We start from the raw sequence: 23,216 nt of genomic DNA on the forward strand, positions 1-23,216 counted from the left end.
TTTCAAGATAATTCATCTGTACACGTTTCTGTTACAACGAAAAAGTGGTTTGAAGATAAAGATAATGATGTATTACCCTTGTGTGCCCGTAACCCGGATTTGAACCCCTTGGAAAATCTTTTTGGAGTACCTAGAGGACCTGGGGGATGAAAACCTAAGGTTTCAACAAGATGATTCATCTGTACACGTTTCTGTCACAACGAAAAAGTGGTTTGAAGATAAAGATACTGATGTATTACCCTTGTGTGCCCGTAACACGGATTTGAACCCCTTGGAAAATCTTTTTGGAGTACCTAGAGCAACTGGGAGATGAAAACCTAAGGTTTTAACAAGATGATTCATCTGTACACGTTTCTGTCACAACGAAAAAGTGGTTTGAAGATAAAGATACTGATGTGTTACCCTTGTGTGCCCGTAATCCGGATTTGAACCCCTTGGAAAACCTTTCTGGAGTACCTGCAAGGCGTGTTTACCGCAGTGGAAGGCAATTTGAAGCCGTATGTGGGCTGGAAAAAAAATGATACGACAATGTCACTCCAAGAACTAGAAACCGTAACAGTGTAAATGCTGAAGAGAATTTTTGAATTAATTAGGGAGAACCGAGATTGGACAAGGACTAACAATGAAATAACACAACAGGACAGCGAGGACCTTTATATCAATTCCCATCAAGGAAGTGCTAACGACACATTTTGTTATTCGTGTTAAGAAAGAAACTGTGTAATTCTGCCATCATGCTTTAGTCTTATATATATGTCCTACTTTCATAATAAAGTCGATAGATGTGTGCTTCCAACACTGTACTATTACTTTCATAGGAACCCTGCCTTTCTACTGATTCCTTCTACTGTACTCTTATTGCATTTATTGCTCTGATTCCCTCTGCAGTGCCTGATTGAATTCGACTTCATTATACAACCTCTGCTTACTAATTTTGTCATTAATTTCATAACACTATTTATTCTGTTCAACTGGTCGTCGAAGTCCTTTGACGTCTCTGACCGAACTACAAGTTCACAACAAAATTTAAAGGTTGCTATTTTTCACTCAGTACCTTAATTCTCTTTCCAAATTTGTACTTAGTTTTCTTTACTGCTTGCTCAATGTACATATTAAATAGTTTCTATAATACATAGATTACCATCCTGTCTGATTCGTTTCTCAACTACTAACTGTTCAGTTTACAGTGCATTGTGCTGCAAACTTTCGCTGAATGAAGTTCACATTCTCTATTGTATCTAAATACAATTTTCTAAGTACAGTGTATTATTAAATATACGTACTGAATCAACATAGGATTAAGTAGTCAGCTGGTTGCACATAAACTGTAGTTACATTGACCTAGGTATCGACACCTAATAGAGATGTCTTCATCAAACTGAAATGTTGCTAAATCCTGTAATGTAATACGTATAAATGTTGCTAAATCCTATAAAGTAATACATAGAAATGTATTATTTTATGGGATTTAGCAACATTTCATTCTGATGAAGACACCCCAGTAGGTGTCGAAACCTAGCTCAATGTACCTACAATTTATGTGCAACCAGTTGGCTGTATAATCCTATGTTGAAACTCGTATAAGGCTCTGAGCACTATGGGACTCAACAGCTTAGGTCATAAGTCCCCTAGAACTTAGAACTACTTAAACCTAACTAACCTAAGGACATCACACACACCCATGCCCGAGGCAGGATTCGAACCTGCGACCGTAGCAGTCCCGCGGTTCCGGACTGCAGCGCCAGAACCGCTAGACCACCGCGGCCGGCAAACTCGTATAAGGCTGCTGAGTAACAGCCATGTTAAAAACAGTAAGACACAGAGAATATCCACTGCTTTTATTTATTTGTCCCTACGACTGAAAATTCGTAAGACATTCGGCTCTATGAATGTGCTGTAGAAGTGGTTTCTTACTGTCAAAACGACGCCATTGTTGTGTTTTTGTAGATATCGATCGTGTTGTGGTTAAAGATGATAAGCAGTATTTTTTCTCTGTTAATATAGTATAAGAGTAACAGCATTAGGAGTAACAGCTACGGAGACATACTCACGAGCAGGTTGCCGAAACGTACTCGGACCCAGCATCCTCTTGGGCGTTGACGCATGTGCCCATTGCAGTCTCTGCCGAAAAGAAGAGTACAATTTTTTTAAATCGAATCAACGTAATATCTAATTATCATACAGATATATCTCGGTTACGTCGGACTGCATTAAACAGTAATTCATACAAAGATTGGTCCAAGCCCTAAGGGCAGAGGTGTTCTTGGTAAACCGAGACACTAAAATAAACGGAAAACTTGATAATGAATTCCGTCTATTGTCGTTAGACCTATAACATTTTTGCTATGCCCTTATACATTAAGAATCCACAGGGTTCATCACCAGGGCTTTCTGTTGTTATGCAAGGACCTTCATTGCGTTATCTACACGCCAGAAATGCATACCTGTGTATTTTGTTGATTTTCGTTTCTGGCATCTTAATGGAGCAACTCCTGCATGTTCAAAATACTCAGTTTTGAAAGAAGACACTACAAGTTAAAAAAGAAGACCATGCCATTTTGTTGTTGTTATATCACGTAAAGCGAAATCCCGTAGTAAATCAATAATCGGGGATTCAATTTTTATTGAGATTCGATCATATTCAAGATACGTAATACATAACCAAGAGAACTATTCAGTTGATTGCTGTATTGTGTATTAATGGTGACGGAGCAATGACATTTACATAGAGATCCTGCGCGTAGACTACTGACTGTTACAATCAATGAAATTTAAAGACTCAGCGACTGGTTCACGAAAAACGAGGGATACACCACCACGTTGCAACCAATGAAACATAGTGTATATGTCTGGTGCAGGAAATCGCGTTGAAGAAGGTCACTTGTTTGTAGAAAGGTATGAAAGAAGAAAACAAGTGTTGATGTTTATCCTCCCCTAGAATTGAGTTGCGAGACTACAGATTAGATTGCTGGTAAGATACATAAATGAAACACGTAATAATCTGTTGTAATGATCTGTATCACCACGACACGACTCTATAGAGATTATGACGCACCACTGTTGCAAATGTGTGATTTATTCAACTTAAAAACGCAACATGTTTCGGTAAACATGATACCAATATCTAGTTCTATACACAAGGAAATCGTAAATAATTATTCTTATTATTTCACATATCAACATACACGTAACAGATGTCTGACTACGTCATACATGTAGTATTAACGTCATACATGTAGTATTACGTGCCTTAAATGTATTATGACATTCCGCATACTCAAAAAATATGTAAGGTGCAAAAATGCATTGTCGAACATATACAAGGCTCTCCCTTTGGCATGTAGTCTAATATGGTATAGTGCTCGTATACAGGGTGTCACAAAAAGGTACGGGCAAACTTTCAGGAAACATTCCTCTCACATAAATAAAGAAAAGATGTTATGTGGACATGTGTCCGGAAACGCTTAATTTCCATGTTAGAGCTCATTTTAGTTTCGTCAGTATGTACTGCACTTCCCCGATTCACCGCCAGTTGGCCCAATTGGAGGAAGGTAATGTTGACTTCGGTGCTTGTGTTGACATGCGACTCATTACTCTACAGTACTAGCATCAAGCACATCAGTACGTAACATCAACATGTTAGTGTTCATCACGAACGTGGTTTTGCAGTCAGTGCAATGTTTACAAATGCGGAGTTGGCAGATGCCCATTTGATGTATGGATTAGCACGGGGCAATAGCCGTGGCGCGGTACGTTTGTATCGAGACAAATTTCCAGAACGAAGGTGTCCCGACAGGAAGACGTTCGAAGCAATTGATCGGCGTCTTAGGGAGCACGAAACATTCCAGCCTATGACTCGCGACTGGGGAAGACCTAGAACGACGAGGACGCCTGCAATGGACGAGGGAATTCTTCGTGCAGTTGACGATGACCCTAATGTCAGCGTCAGATAAGTTGCTGCTGTACAAGATAACGTTGACCACGTCACTGTGTGGAGAGTGCTACGGGAGAACCAGTTGTTTCCGTACCATGTACAGCGTGTGCAGGCACTATCAGCAGCTGAGTGGCCTCTACGGGTACACTTCTGCGAATGGTTCATCCAACAATGTGTCAATCCTCATTTCAGTGCAAATGTTCTCTTTACGGATTCGGCTTCAGTCCAACGTGATGAAATTGTAAATTTTCACAATCAACATGTGTGGGCTGACGAGAATCCACACGCAATTGTGCAATCACGTCATCAACACAGATTTTCTGTGAACGTTTGGGCAGGCATTGTTGGTGATGTCTTGATTGGGCCTCATGTTCTTCCACCTACGCTCAATGGAGCACGTTATCATGATTTCATACGGGATACTCTACCTGTGCTGCTAGAACATGTGCCTTTACAAGTACGACACAACATGTGGTTCTTCACGATGGAGCTCCTGCACATTTCAGTCGAAGTGTTCGTACGCTTCTCAACAACAGATTCGGTGACCGATGGATTGGTAGAGGCGGACCAATTCCATGGCCTCCACGCTCTCATGCCCTCAACCCTCTTGACTTTCATTTATGGGGGCATTTGAAAGCTCTTGTCTACGCAACCCCGGTACCAAATGTAGAGACTCTTCGTGTTCGTATTGTGGACGGCTGTGATACAATACGCCATTCTCCAGGGCTGCATCAGCGCATCAGGGATTCCATGCGACGGAGGGTGGATGGATGTATCCTCGCTAACGGAGGACATTTTGAACATTTCCTGTAACAAAGTGTTGTTAGACACTGGACTCGCATTCGGGAGGACGACGGTTCAATCCCGCGTCCGGCCATCCTGATTTAGGTTTTCCGTGATTTCCCTAAATCGCTCCAGGCAAATGCCGGGATGGTTCCTTTCAAAGGGCACGGCCGACTTCCTTCCCCGTCCTTCCCTAATCCGATGAGACCGATGACCTCGCTGTCTGGTCTCCTTCCCCAAAACAACAAACAACCAACAAACAAAGTGTTCGAAGTCACGCTGGTACGTTCTGTTGCTGCGTGTTTCCATTCCATGATTAATGTGATTTGAAGAGAAGTAATAAAATGAGCTCTAACATGGAAAGTAAGCGTTTCCGGACACATGTCCACATAACATATTTTCTTTCTTTGTGTGTGAGGAATGTTTCCTGAAAGTTTGGCCGTACCTTTTTGTAACACCCTGTATATATGTGGCGCTTATCTCATGCACAGAACTATGTTCACAGGCTAACGAAAGACCATTGAAATTCTCATACCGAAGACTGTAACGTCATGTTACGTATACACATGAAGGTATCCCTGCGTATACATCAATGCCAACGAACGATATTGCTCTCAAATCAAAGACCTTTGATCGTCAGTATATGTATCTTATAACCCCCACCCCCATGAACCATGGACCTTGCCGTTGGTGGGGAGGCTTGCGTGCCTCAGCGATACAGATAGCCGTACCGTAGGTACAACCACAACGGAGGGGTATCTGTTGAGAGGCCAGACAAACGTGTGGTTCCTGAAGAGGGGCAGCAGCCTTTTCAGTAGTTGCAGGGGCAACAGTCTGGATGATTGACTGATCTGGTCTTGTAACATTAACCAAAACGGCCTTGCTGTGCTGGTACTGCGAACGGCTGAAAGCAAGGGGAAACTGCGGCCGTAATTTTTCCCGAGGGCATGCAGCTTTACTGTATGATTAAATGATGATGGCGTCTTCTTGGGTAAAATATTCCGGAGGTAAAATAGTCCCCCATTCGGATCTCCGGGCGGGGACTACTCAAGAGGATGTCGTTATCAGGAGAAAGAAAACTGGCGTTCTACGGATCGGAGCGTGGAATGTCAGATCCCTTAATCGGGCAGGTAGGTTAGAAAATTTAAAAAGGGAAATGGATAGGTTAAAGTTAGATATAGTGGGAATTAGTGAAGTTCGGTGGCAGGAGGAACAAGACTTCTGGTCAGGTGACTACAGGGTTATAAACACAAAGTCAAATAGGGGTAATGCAGGAGTAGGTTTAATAATGAATAGGAAAATCGGAATGCGGGTAAGCTACTACAAACAGCATAGTGAACGCATTATTGTGGCCAAGATAGATACGAAGCCCACACCTACTACAGTAGTACAAGTTTATATGCCAACTAGCTCTGCAGATGACGAAGAAATTGAAGAAATGTATGATGAAATAAAAGAAATTATTCAGATAGTGAAGGGAGACGAAAATTTAATAGTCATGGGTGACTGGAATTCGAGTGTAGGAAAAGGGAGAGAAGGAAACGTAGTAGGTGAATATGGATTGGGGCTAAGAAATGAAAGAGGAAGCCGCCTGGTAGAATTTTGCACAGAGCACAACTTAATCATAGCTAACACTTGGTTTAAGAATCATGATAGAAGGTTGTATACATGGAAGAACCCTGGAGATACTAAAAGGTATCAGATAGATTATATAATGGTAAGACAGAGATTTAGGAACCAGGTTTTAAATTGTAAGACATTTCCAGGGGCAGATGTGGACTCTGACCACAATCTATTGGTTATGACCTGTAGATTAAAACTAAAGAAACTGCAAAAAGGTGGGAATTTAAGGAGATGGGACCTGGATAAACTGAAAGAACCAGAGGTTGTACAGAGTTTCAAGGAGAGCATAAGGGAACAATTGACAGGAATGGGGGAAAGAAATACAGTAGAAGAAGAATGGGTAGCTTTGAGGGATGAAGTAGTGAAGGCAGCAGAGGATCAAGTAGGTAAAAAGACGAGGGCTAGTAGAAACCCTTGGGTAACAGAAGAAATATTGAATTTAATTGATGAAAGGAGAAAATATAAAAATGCAGTAAATGAAGCAGGCAAAAAGGAATACAAACGTCTCAAAAATGAGATCGACAGGAAGTGCAGAATGGCTAAGCAGGGATGGCTAGAGGACAAATGTAAGGATGTAGAGGCTTATCTCACTAGGGGTAAGATAGATACTGCCTACAGGAAAATTAAAGAAACCTTTGGAGATAAGAGAACCACTTGTATGAACATCAAGAGCTCAGATGGAAACCCAGTTCTAAGCAAAGAAGGGAAAGCAGAAAGGTGGAAGGAGTATATAGAGGGTCTATACAAGGGCGATGCACTAGAGGACAATATTATGGAAATGGAAGAGGATGTAGATGAAGATGAAATGGGAGATACGATACTGCGTGAAGAGTTTGACAGAGCACTGAAAGACCTGAGTCGAAACAAGGCCCCCGGAGTAGACAACATTCCAGTAGAACTACTGACGGCCTTGGGAGAGCCAGTCCTGACAAAACTCTACCATCTGGTGAGCAAGATGTATGAAACAGGCGAAATACCCTCAGACTTCAAGAAGAATGTAATAATTCCAATCCCAAAGAAAGCAGGTGTTGACAGATGTGAAAATTACCGAACTATCAGTTTAATAAGCCACAGCTGCAAAATACTAACACGAATTCTTTACAGACGAATGGAAAAACTAGTAGAAGCCGATCTCGGGGAAGATCAGTTTAGATTCCGTAGAAATACTGGAACACGTGAGGCAATACTGACCTTACGACTTATCTTAGAAGAAAGATTAAGGAAAGGCAAACCTACGTTTCTAGCATTTGTAGACTTAGAGAAAGCTTTTGACAATGTTGACTGGAATACTCTCTTTCAAATTCTAAAGGTGGCAGGGGTAAAATACAGGGAGCGAAAGGCTATTTACAATTTGTACAGAAACCAGATGGCAGTTATAAGAGTCGAGGGGCATGAGAGGGAAGCAGCGGTTGGGAAGGGAGTGAGACAGGGTTGTAGCCTCTCCCCAATGTTATTCAATCTGTATATTGAGCAAGCAGTAAAGGAAACAAAAGAAAAATTTGGAGTAGGTATTAAAATCCATGGAGAAGAAATAAAAACTTTGAGGTTCGCCGATGACATTGTAATTCTGTCAGAGACAGCAAAGGACTTGGAAGAGCAGTTGAACGGAATGGATGGTGTCTTGAAGGGAGGATATAAGATGAACATCAACAAAAGCAAAACGAGGATAATGGAATGTAGTCGAATTAAGTCAGGTGATGCTGAGGGTATTAGATTAGGAAATGAGACACTTAAAGTAGTAAAGGAGTTTTGCTATTTGGGGAGCAAAATAACTGATGATGGTCGAAGTAGAGAGGATATAAAATGTAGATTGGCAATGGCAAGGAAAGCGTTTCTGAAGAAGAGAAATTTGTTAACATCGAGTGTAGATTTAAGTGTCAGGAAGTCATTTCTGAAAGTATTTGTATGGAGTGTAGCCATGTATGGAAGTGAAACATGGACGGTAAATAGTTTGGACAAGAAGAGAATAGAAGCTTTTGAAATGTGGTGCTACAGAAGAATGCTGAAGATTAGATGGGTAGATCACATAACTAATGAGGAAGTATTGAATAGGATTGGGGAGAAGAGAAGTTTGTGGCACAACTTGACCGGAAGAAGGGATCGGTTGGTAGGACATGTTCTGAGGCATCAAGGGATCACCAGTTTAGTATTGGAAGGCAGCGTGGAGGGTAAAAATCGTAGGGGGAGACCAAGAGATGAATACGCTAAGCAGATTCAGAAGGATGTAGGTTGCAGTAGGTACTGGGAGATGAAGAAGCTTGCACAGGATAGAGTAGCATGGAGAGCTGCATCAAACCAGTCTCAGGACTGAAGACCACAACAACAACAACAACAACAATATCTAAAACATCCTTTCTCCCGTGCTACAATGCTTTACGTCTGTTCATGTTTCTGAGAACGGTTAACATTGTCGGCAAGTTTGATGGTAGGAATTTGGTATATTGAGATGACTACCCCTTGTACAGGTGAAATATAGACCAGAGGTCCGACAACATGGCAGCGAGCACACGGCGCATGAGACGCAAAAACAAATAAATGAAATTCGCGATACTAGTGCCTTATGTTGCATTATTTGCATAGAAACATAACAGCCGTGAAAGGCAACAGCAGAGATTCCATGTCCACTTTTCGTCTTTTTCATACTTTCCACTAGACATCAAAAGGCGAACTGCAACAATTTGTATCCGCCATGTACTACTAAATACAGTTTTCCGTAATTCCTTCACGAAAGAAGACGAAGTAAATATTTCAGAATTCCAGATGGTATACCACTCAGGTTCCTTTCAGAGTATGCAGACACAATAGCACCTTTCTTGGCAATCATATACAACCGCTCACTTGACGAAAGGACTGTTCCTAAAGACTGGAAAGTAGCACAGGTCACACCAATATTCTAGAAAGGAAATAGGAGTAACCAATTGAATTACAGACGCATATCACTGACCTCAATTTGCAGTAGGATTTTGGAGCATAGACTGTACTCGAACATTATAAATCACCTTGCAGAAAATGACTTATTGATACATAACCAACACGGACTCAGAAAATATCGTTCTTGTGCAACAGAGCTAGCTCTTTATTCCCATGAAATAATGAGTGCTGTCGGCAAGGGATTTCAGATCGATTCAATATTCCTAGATATCCAGAAGGCTTTTGATACCGTTCCTCACAAGCGACTGTTAATCAAATTGCGTGCATATGGAGTATCGTCTCAGTTGTGTTACTGGATTCGTGATTTCCCCTCAAAGAGGCCACAGTTCGTAGTGATAGTCGGTAAATCATCGAGTAGAACAGAAGTGATATCTGGCGGTCAGAAAGGTAGTGTCATAGGCCCTCTGCTGTTCCTGATTTATATAAATGATCTAGGTGATAATCTGAGCAGCCCCCTTTGATTGCAGATGACGCTGTAATTTACCGTCTAGTAAAATCATCAGACGGTCAATTCCAATTACAAAATGATCTAGAGAATTTCTGTATGGTGCGAAAAGTGGCAATTTGCACTAAACAAAGAAAAGCGAGAGGTCATCCACATGGGTAAAGAAATCCGATAAATTTCGGGTATACGATAAATTGCACAAATCTAAGGGCTGTCAATTCGACTAAATACCTAGGAATTACAATTACGAACAACTTAAATTGGAAAGACCACATAGATAATAATGTGGGGAAGGCGAAACAAAGACTGCGTTTTGTTGGCAGATCACTTAAAAGATGCGACAAACCCACTAAAGAGAGAGCCTACTTTACACTTGTCCGTCCTCTGCTGGAATATTGCTGCGCGGTGTGGGATCCTTACCGGGTAGGATTGACGGAGGACATCGAAAAAGTGCAAAGAAGGGCAGACCGTTTCTTATTATTGCGCAAAAGGGGTGAGTGTCACTGATATGATACGCGAGTTGGGGTGGCAGTCACTGAAACAAAGGCGGTTTTCTTTGCGGCGAGATCTATTTACGAAATTTCAATCACCAACTTTCTCTTCCGAATGTGAAAATATTTTGTTGACACCCACCTACGTAGGAAGAAATGATCATCATAATAAAATAAGATAAATCAGAGATCGAATGGAAAGATTTAGGTGTTTCTTTTTCCGACACGCCGTTCGTGAGTGGAATGGTAGAGAAGTAATATGAAAATGATTCGATGAACCCTCTGTCAGGCATTTGAGTGTAAATTGCTGAGTAACCATGTAGATGTTGTAATCAGGAACGAAAATCCAGCAGTAAATAGAGCAGAGTTATATCTCAAAACTGTCCACAGGTTATTGTCCTCGAAAACACGGCCTGCGAACCCTTCATTCATAAATTTAATAGTTCTCAAAAAACGCCAGTCAAAGCACGCTTTTGTCTAATTATTTCAATATAACTCGCGCCGTTTCCAACCATAATACTATGTTCACACATTAAATAAAAAAAGTTACTTTCACGATTGTGAAAAAGTGCTACACTTCGATGCTAGTCATGCGAGATGCGATGGAGTCACAAGAGACGCTCATACACAGGCATAATTCATCATGAAGTGGATAACAAGTACCAGAGCAGCACCGTGAACTCTTCCATGTACCTGCGCTACATTCCGTCATATTTATGAGCTTGACGACACCAGTACTCTACCTCGTTTATTACCATGATGAACACTGTCTGTGTTTCACATGAGGAATCCTTTTATGCTACGTAAATATTTTATGGTTGGATCTGTGTGAATCTAATTAGCAAACACTGATATATTAATTAATAAAAGTTAATAGCTTCACAAAGAATTGAGTATTCTTACCGCAAATAATATCGAGTGAACAAAGCGCTATGGACGGGTAGATGTCAAATTCAGGTCCCTCTGCTTTCTTTCTCAGTTTTTCTAGTAACACCTTCGACTTTTCTGCGAAAACACCCACAAAGTTTTCAAGAATTTTGAAGTGAAACGCAGGAGTCAACATTTTCCTCCGCCTCTGCCATTTATTACCTAGAGAAGAAAATTTGATCACAAACGGTTCAGATGACTGAGGTGAGCTCTCACATGTTGAAGAGAGTTTCGCTTACCAGCGCTGGTTAGGAGACCTTCTCCCAGCCACGGTCTCAGGAATGTGTAGTGCACAGATTTTGTGATGAGGTCGCAGCTGCTGAGAACTTTCTGCGGGAGCGAAGGAAAAAACTGATGACGTAGGCGCTGACGGAACCGAGCCTTGTGCAATGTCAGAAAGCAGGTAAGCCTACCTCAATATTCTCTGCGTTTATGATGTGGACCTCCGGCAAATTTCCATACCACATGCGGAATACTGTCCCGTGACTCTTCATTACCTTCCGTACCAGTGCCAGCAAACCTGAAACAGGAAGTTCCAAGCAATAAAATGGTGGCTCTGAGCACTATGGGACTTAACATCTATGGTCATCAGTCCCCTAGAACTTAGAACTACTAACTAACCTAAGGACATCACACAACACCCAGTCATCACGAGGCAGAGAAAATCCCTGACCCCGCCGGGAATCGAACCCGGGAACCCGGGCGCGGGAAGCGAGAACGCTACCGCACGACCACGAGCTGCGGACTAAGCAATAAAATGACCCACTGCTGCCAGAAATAGACGATGTTCCTGCATCTAAGCTATTTTTGTTAAGAGGGTGAACAAGCTGAAATAAATGACGTTCATCTTCATTAACAAATTACTTTGTCTTAATCTGAGTCCCTTGTTTCTCGAAATAAGTGTGTCTGATCATAAATTCTTAATCGGAGTAATCTATGAGCTACAATGCACAGGCAGAGGTTTGTACTTTCATGAATTAAGGTTATCATCACTGGGATGGGCTGAGAACAGCTGGTAGATAGAAAAATTGTTTGGTTTATAACCTCAATATTAAATTTAACGATGGCGTGTCCGCTTGAAGTCTCCACGTTAGTTGAACACCGGTTTTCCCTTTCTGAAGGTGAGAAACCACCTAAAATCTTTTCTAAAATGATTGTACTATATAATGAAAGTTGTATGAACCGCGGAAATTTTGATAAAGAAGTAGAACAGTTCAAACACGGTCGAATCTCAGTAACAGTCGTGCGAAGTCCTCGGAGCCGGCCAGCTTAAATGTCAGCTCCTTCGCTTGAAACTCGCATTAGCGACATTATTCGTGAGAGCTGACATGTTACAATTGCATACAGCAAAAATGGTTGCAATAAATGTTGGGACAGTTCAAAACCAGTAACAAGCACACGTAGAGCAATGTGCGTCTCAAAAGAGTTAACGCAACAACTCAAGGAGACAAGACTCAAAGCGGTACACACTGGAAAGAACTTTATGAAATGAAAGGGGAGGTAATAATTTTCAGAGCAAGATTTCAACGTGGCTCCACTAACGGAGGCATTAGGTGGAAAAAATTTCAGCATAACGAGGAGGTCAAAGAATTAGTGGGAAAGTGGTTCATACAAAAAGAGGAAGGCATCTTTGCATCAGGTCCATCGTTGGTACAAGTGTATTAATATTGGTGAGGACTAGGTTGAGGAATAGTACGTGTCTCGTTACGTAAAAATACAAAGTATTTTCTACATTAAGTGTCTCTTTATTTATTTGTCCCTGGTATAAACCAACCAGCGTGGTATCATCATTCCAACCAGCTTGGTCAATACAAGCGCATTTCGTTATGAGTGACACAAACATAGGACTACAGCTAAAATCTCGCTCTGCGGAGAACTGAACGAGATTTTCACTCTAACGATACACGTAGTATACCTTTGAATGCAACCCATCACATATCACATAGGAATACTATAACAGATATAATAGCAATGAAAAGGGAAGATCCAGTTATGCTCTCCAGGCAGACTTGTGCTGTAGGACTTCCTGCCTAAGACGCGATACAGTTAATCTGCTCGTCGCGGAAGGTAAGAGAGAAAATGGCTCTGAGCACTGTGGGACTTAACTGCTGAGGTCACCAGTCCCCTAGAACTTAGAACTACTTAAACCTAACTAACCTAAGGACTTCACACACATCCATGCCCGAGGCAGGATTCGAACCTGCGACCGTAGCGATCGCGCTGTACCAGACTGTAGCGCCTAGAACCGCTCGGCCACTCCGGCCGGCTAAGAAAGAAAGTCTCTTCTAATAAGGTCATCACGCTGTCCAACAAAAGGACAGTTTACATACCCCACGACAAGTTATATGAATCGACATTAGAAGTTAAAGACTGGGAATTCAGTTGTAGTCTTACTGCAGTTTTTGACAATACTGCCCCTCATCTTTCAGTTAAAGAGAGCTCCTGTTCCATGCCTGACTACGGAGCTACACCAGGTCACGGATAAACCAGATTCTGCACGCAAAAGATTCAAGCGAAATCCAACGCCTGAACTTCCTGAAGTATACAGGAAATTGACAAGGAAAGTGAGACGAAGCTCACACAATCCTCAAATCAGGCATGCCAGTACAGTTTTATGCAGCGAGTCGAATCCTACAGCACTGCGAAAAATGCTCTGCTGCTTTGGCATAGAAAAAACAAAACCTGATAATGTTTTTCAAGCACAGTATGGGAAGCAATCGTGAGGGTTTCTCTTGAGACAGTAGGTAATGATGGAGTGAGTATAGGTAGATTAAAAACAATGCGGGTGTTGCTATTCCAGTTTTATAGATATCTAAAATTTCGTTCTTGTTAGTGATAAAAACCCTCCTAAGTGGAAACAAAATTTAATTCGACCAATACCCAAGAACAATATCGCAAAATCGCCAGCTGACCATTGGTCGATCAGCATTTTACACACGATATATGTCCTGCGAAATGATCACGACGAGAAAATTCGAGAAATTACAGAAAATACAGAGTGTTACCGACGATCATTCTTCCCATGCGCCATTCACGAGTGGAACAGGAAAGGTGAAATCAGTTAGTGGAAGCACCCATCGTTAGATGTGGAGCATGATGCAGATGCAGGTGCAAAGCCTTGTTCAGGAAAAGATGACATACTACATTAAAACGTATAAGATACACGGTAAATATCAGATAGGCTTCCAATATCACCATAGCACAACAAATGCATTGATTAAAGTGACTGACGGCTTCCAGTGTGTTACGGGCAGGAGTGAAGATATCATTTTAACACCATTTAACTTCAGCTAATTTTTTTAATACTGTTGAGTTCGAAATGTTCCTTATGGAAATTAAACAGCTGAATTACTCAAACAGTGCAGTACTGTTTCTAAACGGCTATCTCCAAAGCAGATATCAGTGAGACATCTATGGATCAGAGAAATCATCCCGGGAACATGCGCATTGAGAATTTGTAAATGGTACCGTCCTTGGTCCACTGGTTTTTCTCGTTGAATTTCATTGGTGTTTAATCTCTTCTACAGACTTGTAATGACCTCCTAGACTCCAACGGTGTCCAATTGTGTTTTGTAAGTAGGCTGTTTAGGTTTTTATGTTGGTAACGCCACGTAGCGCTCTATATGAAAATCACTGACTGTGCTGTGTGAAGTCTGTGGCTGGTTTGCATTGTTGGAATATTTGCTATTGTAGTGTTGGGCAGTTGGATGTGAAGAGCGCGTAGCGTTGCGCAGTTGGAGGTGTGCCGCCAGCAGTGGTGGATGTGGGGAGAGAGAGATGGCAGAATTTTGAGAGCGGTCGATCTGAACGTGTCTCCATCAGAAATAGTAAATTTGTAATATTGGATATAATGAACTGATATACATGTATGATGACTTTTGAACATTATTAAGGTAAATACACTGTTTGTTCTCTATCAAAATCTTTCATTTGCTAACTATGTCTACCAGTAGTTAGTGCCTTCAGTAGTAAGAATCTTTTATTCAGCTGGCAGTATTGGCGCACGCTGTATTGCAGTAGTAACGAAGATTTTGTGAGGTAAGTGATTAATAAAAGGTATAGGTTATTGTTAGTCATGGCCATTCTGTTGTAGGGATTATTGAAAGTCAGATTGCGTTGCGCTAAAAAAATATTTTGTGTCAGTTTAGTGATGATCAGAATAAGTAAAGAGAGAAATGTATGAGTACGTTCAGGGGTTTACCAGCATTGTCATTTATAAAATTTTTGTAATGGGATGTTTCAGTGTAAGTGGCATTTTTAAGAACACTGTTGCTAACGTATCATGTAAGAATAACTACCTCTGGTCAGTATCATGATGGACACAAAACATGGGCCCTAAAATAAACTTTAAGAAGTCACAAGTCACGATTGCATCACGCCGAGAGTTACCTAGCAAACATCTTCGTGAAACAGTTCCCCCTATACTTCTGTCTGTATCCCATTACTCTATTAAAAAGCATCGAAAGATCTTGACAATAAACCAACTGTCACAAGACGAAGACCATCTGGCTCTTCCTACAAGTAGCAGAAAAATTAAGAAAAGTATTTGGTCTAGTCTTGACACCAGCCGAATCCTTACTACTGCAATGGTATCCAAATGGCACTAACAGTCAAAACTTCAGGTGACTAGAGGTCGCCAAGAAAGCTTGTGTACGTTATGTGTGCGACTGATGAATGTTTGATGACGTATATTCTCAGTTAGGATGGCTGCGACCTGGAAGTAACACGAGATTCGCACACTTTGTTTACTGCTTTGGTTTCTTAGTCACTGTGTAAAGTCAATAACCTCTCCTTGGATCTCGATAGAGATAACGACACCCGGTACCTATAAAGGGCAGTCAAATGAAAACAGAACATTTGCCACAATAGGGCCATGGAGTAGTTCCATTAACAAGTAATGACCATTGGGAGACGAGACGATCAATCGCTACTTCGCAGAACGCGAAGGATCCACAATTGTACCTACTCTTGTACTTCCTCGTTCATGTGAAACTGACGTCCATGCATGTATTTCTTCAGGTCTTTAGAGATGTGGAAATAGTATGGTGAAAGAGCCAAACTGTATGGGGGATGATGTAGTGTTTCCCAACCAAATCGCTGAATGGTAGCCTTCGCCTGATTGGCAGTGTATGGGCTGGTGAGCATGACTGTGTAACAGAATGATACCGACCGACAATATACCAACAGCCCTAGGGCAAACAACGAAGCTAACAGCTTAATCACGTCTTTCTACATGTCGCCAAAGATGTGAAGATCACATGGTGAATGATCTAGGTTGCAAAGATAATGTTGTAATGTTTACCAAGTAAATCACTGAAGCGTATCCCTCATCCAGTTAGCAGTGTGGGGGCGGGCATCACTGTGCAACAGGATGATTCCTCGACAGCATTTCTACCACCCGAGCGGAAATGGCAAAGTCAACATTGGAAACATCCCATATCTCCCCAGCCAAAGAAATTCTAAGCTGAATGAAATTTTCACTCTGCAGCGGAGTGTGCCCTGATATGAAACTTCTTGGCAGATTAAAACTATGTGCCGGACCGAGATTCGAACTCGGGACCTTCGCATTTCGCGGTCAAATGCTCTACTATCTGTGCTACCCTAGCACAAGTCACAACCCCTTCTCACAGCTTTAAGTCTCTCCGGGCAGAGCACTTTCCCGTGAAAGGCCAAGGTCCCGAGTTCAAATCTCATTCCGGCACACGGTTTTAATCTGCCAGGAAGTTTCATATCAGCGCACACTCCGCTGCAGAGTGAAAATTTCACTCTGGAAACATCACCCAGGCTGTTGCTAAGCCATGTTTCCGCAATATCCTTTCTTCCAATAAGTATTCTTCTTGCACGTTTAGCAGGAGAGCTTCTGTGAAGTTTGGAAGGCAGAAGACGAGGCACTGGCGGAATTAAAGCTGTGAGGCTCTGAGCACTATGGGACTTAACATCTGAGGTCATCAGTCCTAAAGCTGTGAGGAGGGGGTCGTGAGTTGTGCTTGGGTAGCTCAGATGATAGAGTACTTGCCCGCGAAATGCAAAGATCCCGAGTTCGAGTATCGGTCCGGCACACAGTTTTAATCTGCCAAATTCTAAGCTGTTCACATAAATTCTGGTAAAGTAACGATGACCCTCTTCTATGACTCTAGGGGCCCGTGCTCGTAGAGTTCCTCAAGTGTGGAACCTCGGTTAACGTTCAGCGCTATGAAGACATTTTGTAGAAACTGCAACGCGCCATAAAGACACCCAGGAACGCTGTCAGACGGAATCACCCGTTGCATGATAACGCCCACCCCACACTGCCAATCAGAAGCGAAGGCTACGCTTCAGCGATTTGGTTTTGAAACACTGCAGCATCCTTATTACAGTGTGGAGCTTTCATGATGTTATTTTCACATCCTTGGCTATCTGTAGACGAACATATGGGGACGTCGGTTTCAGTCGGAAGAGGAAGTGCCAGAGTCGGTGCAATTCTGCATCGGTCAGTGGCCGACCACTTCCTGCGAAGTATGAACTGATCATCTCGTCTCCCAGTGTGATAAGTGTCTTAATGCATGTGGTGATCACTTTTGAATGGGACGATTCCATGATTCCGTTGTGGCAGATGTACGGTATACATTTCTCTGTTCCTTATAGACAGAAAATTCACAAAGAAAACTGGACTACAAAATTGTACAAATCTAGCGGTCCACCTTGGCCTCACACGGGCAGCACTGTCTGCGAATGGGCGATTTGCCTGGATCGGTAAAAAGTTATGTACACAAACCTTCCTTGTGAATCAGTCTATCTAAGAGGTATGTTCAATAAGTAATGCAACACATCTTTTTCTGGAAGCAGGATGGTTTTATTCAATGTTTCAATATGCCATATTGTTCCCCTCTCTTTTGGCTTCAAAACCCCATTTTGCAACATAATTTCTGTTCGATGTGACGGCATTACGCTACCTTACTGTGAGGGCCTGTATGCCCGCATGATACCACCCTACTGGTCAACGTCGGAGCCAACCTCTTGCTGTATCAATAATATCCCCATCATCTACGTACTGCTTCATGTACGATGCATCTTTCATTGGCTCAAACAAATGGAGGTCGTAATGTGCAAGATCCGAGCTGTTAGGATGGGTGTGGCAGAAAAGTCAAATAAGTTTTGTGAGCTCTTCTCGGATGGGTAAACTCACGTGAGACATTGCGTTGTCATGGTGAAAGAGAAGTTCGATTGCATTTTTGTGGCAACGAATATGCTGAAGTCGTTTCTTCAATTTCCTGAGGGTAGCACAATACACTTCAGAATTGATCATTGCGTCAAGAAGGAGGACACCAAACAGAGCAACCGCTTCGGAGTTCTAGAAGACGTCCATGATTTTACCAGTTTGTTTTCTTCGCAAAAGAGGTGGTGTGGCGCCACTCCATGGATTGCTGTTTTGTTTCCAGTTACAAGTGATGAACTCATGTTTCATCGCCTCTGACGATGATCGACAAAAAATTGTATGACCAGCCTCCTAACGCGCAAGCAGTTCAGCACAGATGATCCTTCGTTCCTCTTTATGGTCTTCCGTTAGGCAGCGAGGAACCGAGCAGGCATACACCTTTGAGTACCCCAACGGGTGGACAAGTATGTCAGTGGTACCAAAAGCGACGCCCAGCTAATCATCGAGGTATTTGATTGTGATCCGTCGATCACCTCGCATTATAGTGTCCGCATGTTCAACCATTGTAGGAATCACAGCTGTGTACGGGAGATCGGACAGGTCCGAGCGACCCTGTTGCGATGACGACCGACGCCTCGCCCAACGACTCACTGTGCCTTGTTCACTTCTAGGTCTCCCATCTGCGATGGTCTGGTTTTCTGCCAAATGAAACTCAATGACAGCTCTCTACTTGGAACGCACCTCCATTACAGACGCCATTTTGAAGGCTATATATAGCACCGCCACCTATTGGATCTTCATGAAACTATGTGGGCTGAAGCGGGAATGCCCCCCAACAAATTCCCCGAAAGTGACCGAGACAAAATGTAGTCGTTACTTACTGAGCTCCCCTCGTCTTACACTCCTGGCCATTGAAATTGCTACACCGCGAAGATGACGTGCTACAGACGCGAAATTTAACCTACAGGAAGAAAATGCTGTGATTTGCAAATGATTAGCTTTTCAGAGCATTCACACAAGGTTGGCGCCCGTGGCGACACATACAACGTGCGGACATGAGGAAAGTTTCCAACCGATTTCTCATACACAAACAGCAGTTGACAGGCGTTGCCTGGTGAAACGTTGATGTGATGCCTCGGGTAAGGAGGAGAAATGCGTACCATCACGTTTCCGACTTTGATAAAGGTCGGATTGTAGCCTATCGCGACTGCGATTTATCGTAACGTGACATTGGTCGAGATCCAATGACTGTTAGCGGAATATGGAATCGGTGGGTTCAGGAGGGTAATACGGAACGCCGTGTTGGATACTAACGGCCTCGTATCACTAGCAGTCGAGATGACATGCATCTTATCCGCATAGCTGTAACGTCTCGATCCCTGAGTCAACAGATGGAGACGTTTGCAAGACAACAACCATCAGTACGAAGAGTTCGACGACGTTTGCAAGACAACAACCATCAGCACGAAGAGTTCGACGACGTTTGCAACAACACGGACTATCAGCTAGGAGACCATGGCTGCGGTTACCCTTGACGCAGCATCACAGACAGGAGCGCCTGCGATGGTGTACTCAACGACGAACCTGGGTGCACGAATGGCAAAACGTCATTTTTTCAGATGAATCCAGGTTCTGTTTACAGCATCATGATGGTCGCATCCGTGTATGGCGACATCGCGGTGAACGCACAATGGGAGCGTGTATTCGTCATCGCCATACTTGCGTATCACCCGGCGTGGTGAAATGGGGTCCCATTGGTTACACGTCTCGGTCACCCCTTGTTCGCATTGACAGCACTTTGAACAGTGGACGTTACATTTTAGATGTGTTACGACCCGTGGCTCTACCCTTCATTCGATCCCTGCGAAACCCTACATTTCAGCAGGATAATGCACGACCGCATGTTGCAGGTCCTGTACGGGCCTTTCTGGATACAGAAAATGTTCGACTGCTGCCCTGGCCAGATCATTCTCCAGATCTCTCACCAATTGAAAACGTCTGGTCAATGGAGGCCGAGCAACTGGCTCGTCACAATACGCCAGTCACTACTCTTGATGAACAGTGGTATCGTGTTGAAGTTGCATGGGCAGCTGTACCTGTACACGCCATTAAAGCTCTGTTTGACTCAATGCCCAGGCGTATCAAGGCCGTTATTAGGGCCAGAGGTGGTTGTTCTGGGTACTGATTTCTCAGGATCTATGCACCCAAATTGTGTGAAAATGTAATCGCATGTCAGTTCTAGTATAATATATTTGTCCAATGAATACCCGTTTATCATCTGCATTTCTTCTTGGTGTACTAATTTTAATGGCCAGTAGTGTAAAACGAGGTGGTTATGAATGGAATTGTGGCAGGATGCTGCCATAGAACTCCTAGCCATGCATAGAAAGCTGGACATCACATGGTGTGAGGTAGGCGTGGCTACAGCGCCGCAACGGGAGGCAGTTGAAGGACTGGAAAAAGCCACTGAGTGTATATCAGTGAACAGTTAGAGTGAACTGCGGTGGAGTTCTTCATCATAAGATGGTCTGGAGCTTTTAGAGGACTTCACACAGGGAAGAATCTTCGGGAAACTGGATGAATGGCTAGGAGCGACGAGTGTAGGCCAGGGGTTTGGTACTGCTCACAGCATTGTTTCACAAGCATAGGGAGCGTTCCGAGCAACAGGTGCTGCAGCCTGGAGAAGAGGGGGCGATCGACCACCGTCAACTACGGCAGCAGATGACCACAGTGCAACGGACAAGAAGTGACCAACGTCATACAGCGGGTGTAAGTGCAACCACTGGACTACAGGCCACCCTACCTCACGCTCCACAATGGCACGCCAACTGAATGGGGGTGATCTATGTGCCCGACGAGCAGTACATTGTGTTCCGTTGACAACCACACATCGGCGGCACCGTGCTAAGAGCATAGGGACCCAACCAACGAAGAATGGGATCACATGCTCTTCTCGGATGAGAACAGATTCTATCTGTGGACTGATTCTAGACGTACCCTCACAATGACAGACGTGGAAACACGTCACACAACTAGAAACATTATCAAATGTGATCGTTTTGTTGGTCCAGGTGTAATCGTGTGTGGAAGCTTGATGTTGCAAGGGCGTACTGACTTTCAGACCTTCGAACAGGGAACACTTGCCGATCAGCGTGATTGTTTCACTATTCACCTTCCTCATGTGCGTGTTCTCATCATTTTTATGGTTGACAACGAGCGACTGCATCTAACATTGCATGCGGAGGAGCTCTTAGAACGAGAGAATATTCAACGAACGGATTGGCCTGCCACTTCCCCCAACTTAAATCCAATCGAACACGTGCAGGATGCATTAGGGAGACGCATTGAAGCACGTCAGCATGCAACAACGACCATCGAGCCGTCTGAGGTTATATCACATCTTACTAAGAACCACATCACGACTTTTCAACGTCGAAGGGTCCATCATAAATCGCCGCTACTTCACTGTAATTAGTGTCTTGGAATAAAAGTGTCAGTCCTGTTAGTCCCATTTCGTATTTCTTTCAGTTCCCTTTTGTACTGCAGTGTAGCAGTTCTTTTTATGAGTGGTCCAAGTTTCATAGACTTGGCAGTGACGTGTCATGTGAAAGTTACTTTCATACTTAAGTTTCGCATATCAGTGTAGGGATAATTACTGAAGGAGTTTCATTGACCATTCCGTAAAATAAGAAATTGAAACTTAAAGATGTTTCGGTCCAATTGTAGAATCCAAGACAAATAGCAATTAGATACTTTGCATTCAGAACATGTAAGGATCCACGCACGTCGGAAAACTTTCTCACCTACAAGAGAATCGATGCAGAAACAAAACTCTTCCTGAAACAGACGAAAAGATCATGCTGGAAAAACTTCTATGGGAAGCTGTCAAAAATACAGAGGACTGTCATAAAGATTTACATAAGAATATCGGCAACTGCGTTTGAAGACCAGACTGAGGACGTTACTGGTAGCTCCATTAACTGTACCAAATAAACATCAACAATTTAACGGTGACGCAGGTACGACACACTAAGTAAGTAGCCATGATCTCGCCGCAACTTTCACTTCTAAAAATTCCAGACGGTTATAAAAGTTTCCTAACGCACAGCCCCTGGAATTGATCACGGTACTATGCCGTGATACAGAGGGTGGGCAGAAATGGTCTGGTTAGCTAGTGAGGGTGTTCCAGGGGAGGTTATGATGAGAAATAAATGTTAAGAAAGAAATTCGATACGTTGCGCCGTCTCCGAGTTATTTAGCACTGAAGTTAGCCAATCAGGTCGTCGCGCTCGCAAATTCGAGCAATCTGCCAGAGACAGTTTTCTTCATTTGGTTTCCTCAAATCGAACAAACGTAGCTTTTGCTCACCTAGCTTAAGGCTTGAATTTATCACTTCCATCGAATATTTTTCTCAACAATTACCTCTAAGCACAACCACCACTAAAGCACTCACTAGCTTTTCACACTTTTTCTGACCACCCTTTATAAACTACCAGAGAAACGACGGCTTATCCTGTTATAAAGGATGATTGTACGACATGCGAACAAACCACGTCTCTGTATGGGTAATGAGCAATAATTTTTGTATCCATATATGGCCCGAATCGTGTTCCAAAGCTGGTAAGTCCACTTGAAGGCGGAGATATATGAACTCTGACGGTGTAGGTTCATTAATTGAAAGCACACACGAGAACAGACTAAGCAAAATCAATGTTCTGTCTATATTACTGTTTTGCCTCCACACTGAAGAGGACAGACAAGTTGTCCATAATAAGAGTGAACTGGCAACAGCAGTGAGGAGCCCAAACACAAATACAAACAGAAAATTCATATTTGCCAAGTGCACTCTCGTATGTATTTCCTATAATTGAAATCTATACTAAGATATTTTATCTCAGCCTTAATGTGGGTGTATCTCCCATGGAACGCATTTCCGGTCACACGTTC

General features: G+C 42.9%; 1 protein-coding gene across 1 annotated transcript in view; it reads right to left on the reverse strand.

Annotated features, from left to right (window-relative positions):
* Positions 1-23,216, reverse strand: part of LOC126095080 (cytochrome P450 4C1-like) — a 131,301-nt gene that overhangs the window by 70,416 nt on the left and 37,669 nt on the right. Inside the window, exons 2-5 of the mRNA XM_049909763.1 lie at positions 11,548-11,654; positions 11,374-11,464; positions 11,111-11,296; positions 2,052-2,121 (exon numbers count right to left, since the gene is read on the reverse strand). Coding sequence (XP_049765720.1) covers positions 2,052-2,121; positions 11,111-11,296; positions 11,374-11,464; positions 11,548-11,654 — 454 coding nt within the window. The remainder of the gene's footprint in view (positions 1-2,051; positions 2,122-11,110; positions 11,297-11,373; positions 11,465-11,547; positions 11,655-23,216) is intronic.

This window comes from Schistocerca cancellata, chromosome 8 (genome assembly GCF_023864275.1).
Source record: "Schistocerca cancellata isolate TAMUIC-IGC-003103 chromosome 8, iqSchCanc2.1, whole genome shotgun sequence".
Classification (NCBI taxonomy): Eukaryota; Metazoa; Arthropoda; class Insecta; order Orthoptera; family Acrididae; genus Schistocerca; species Schistocerca cancellata.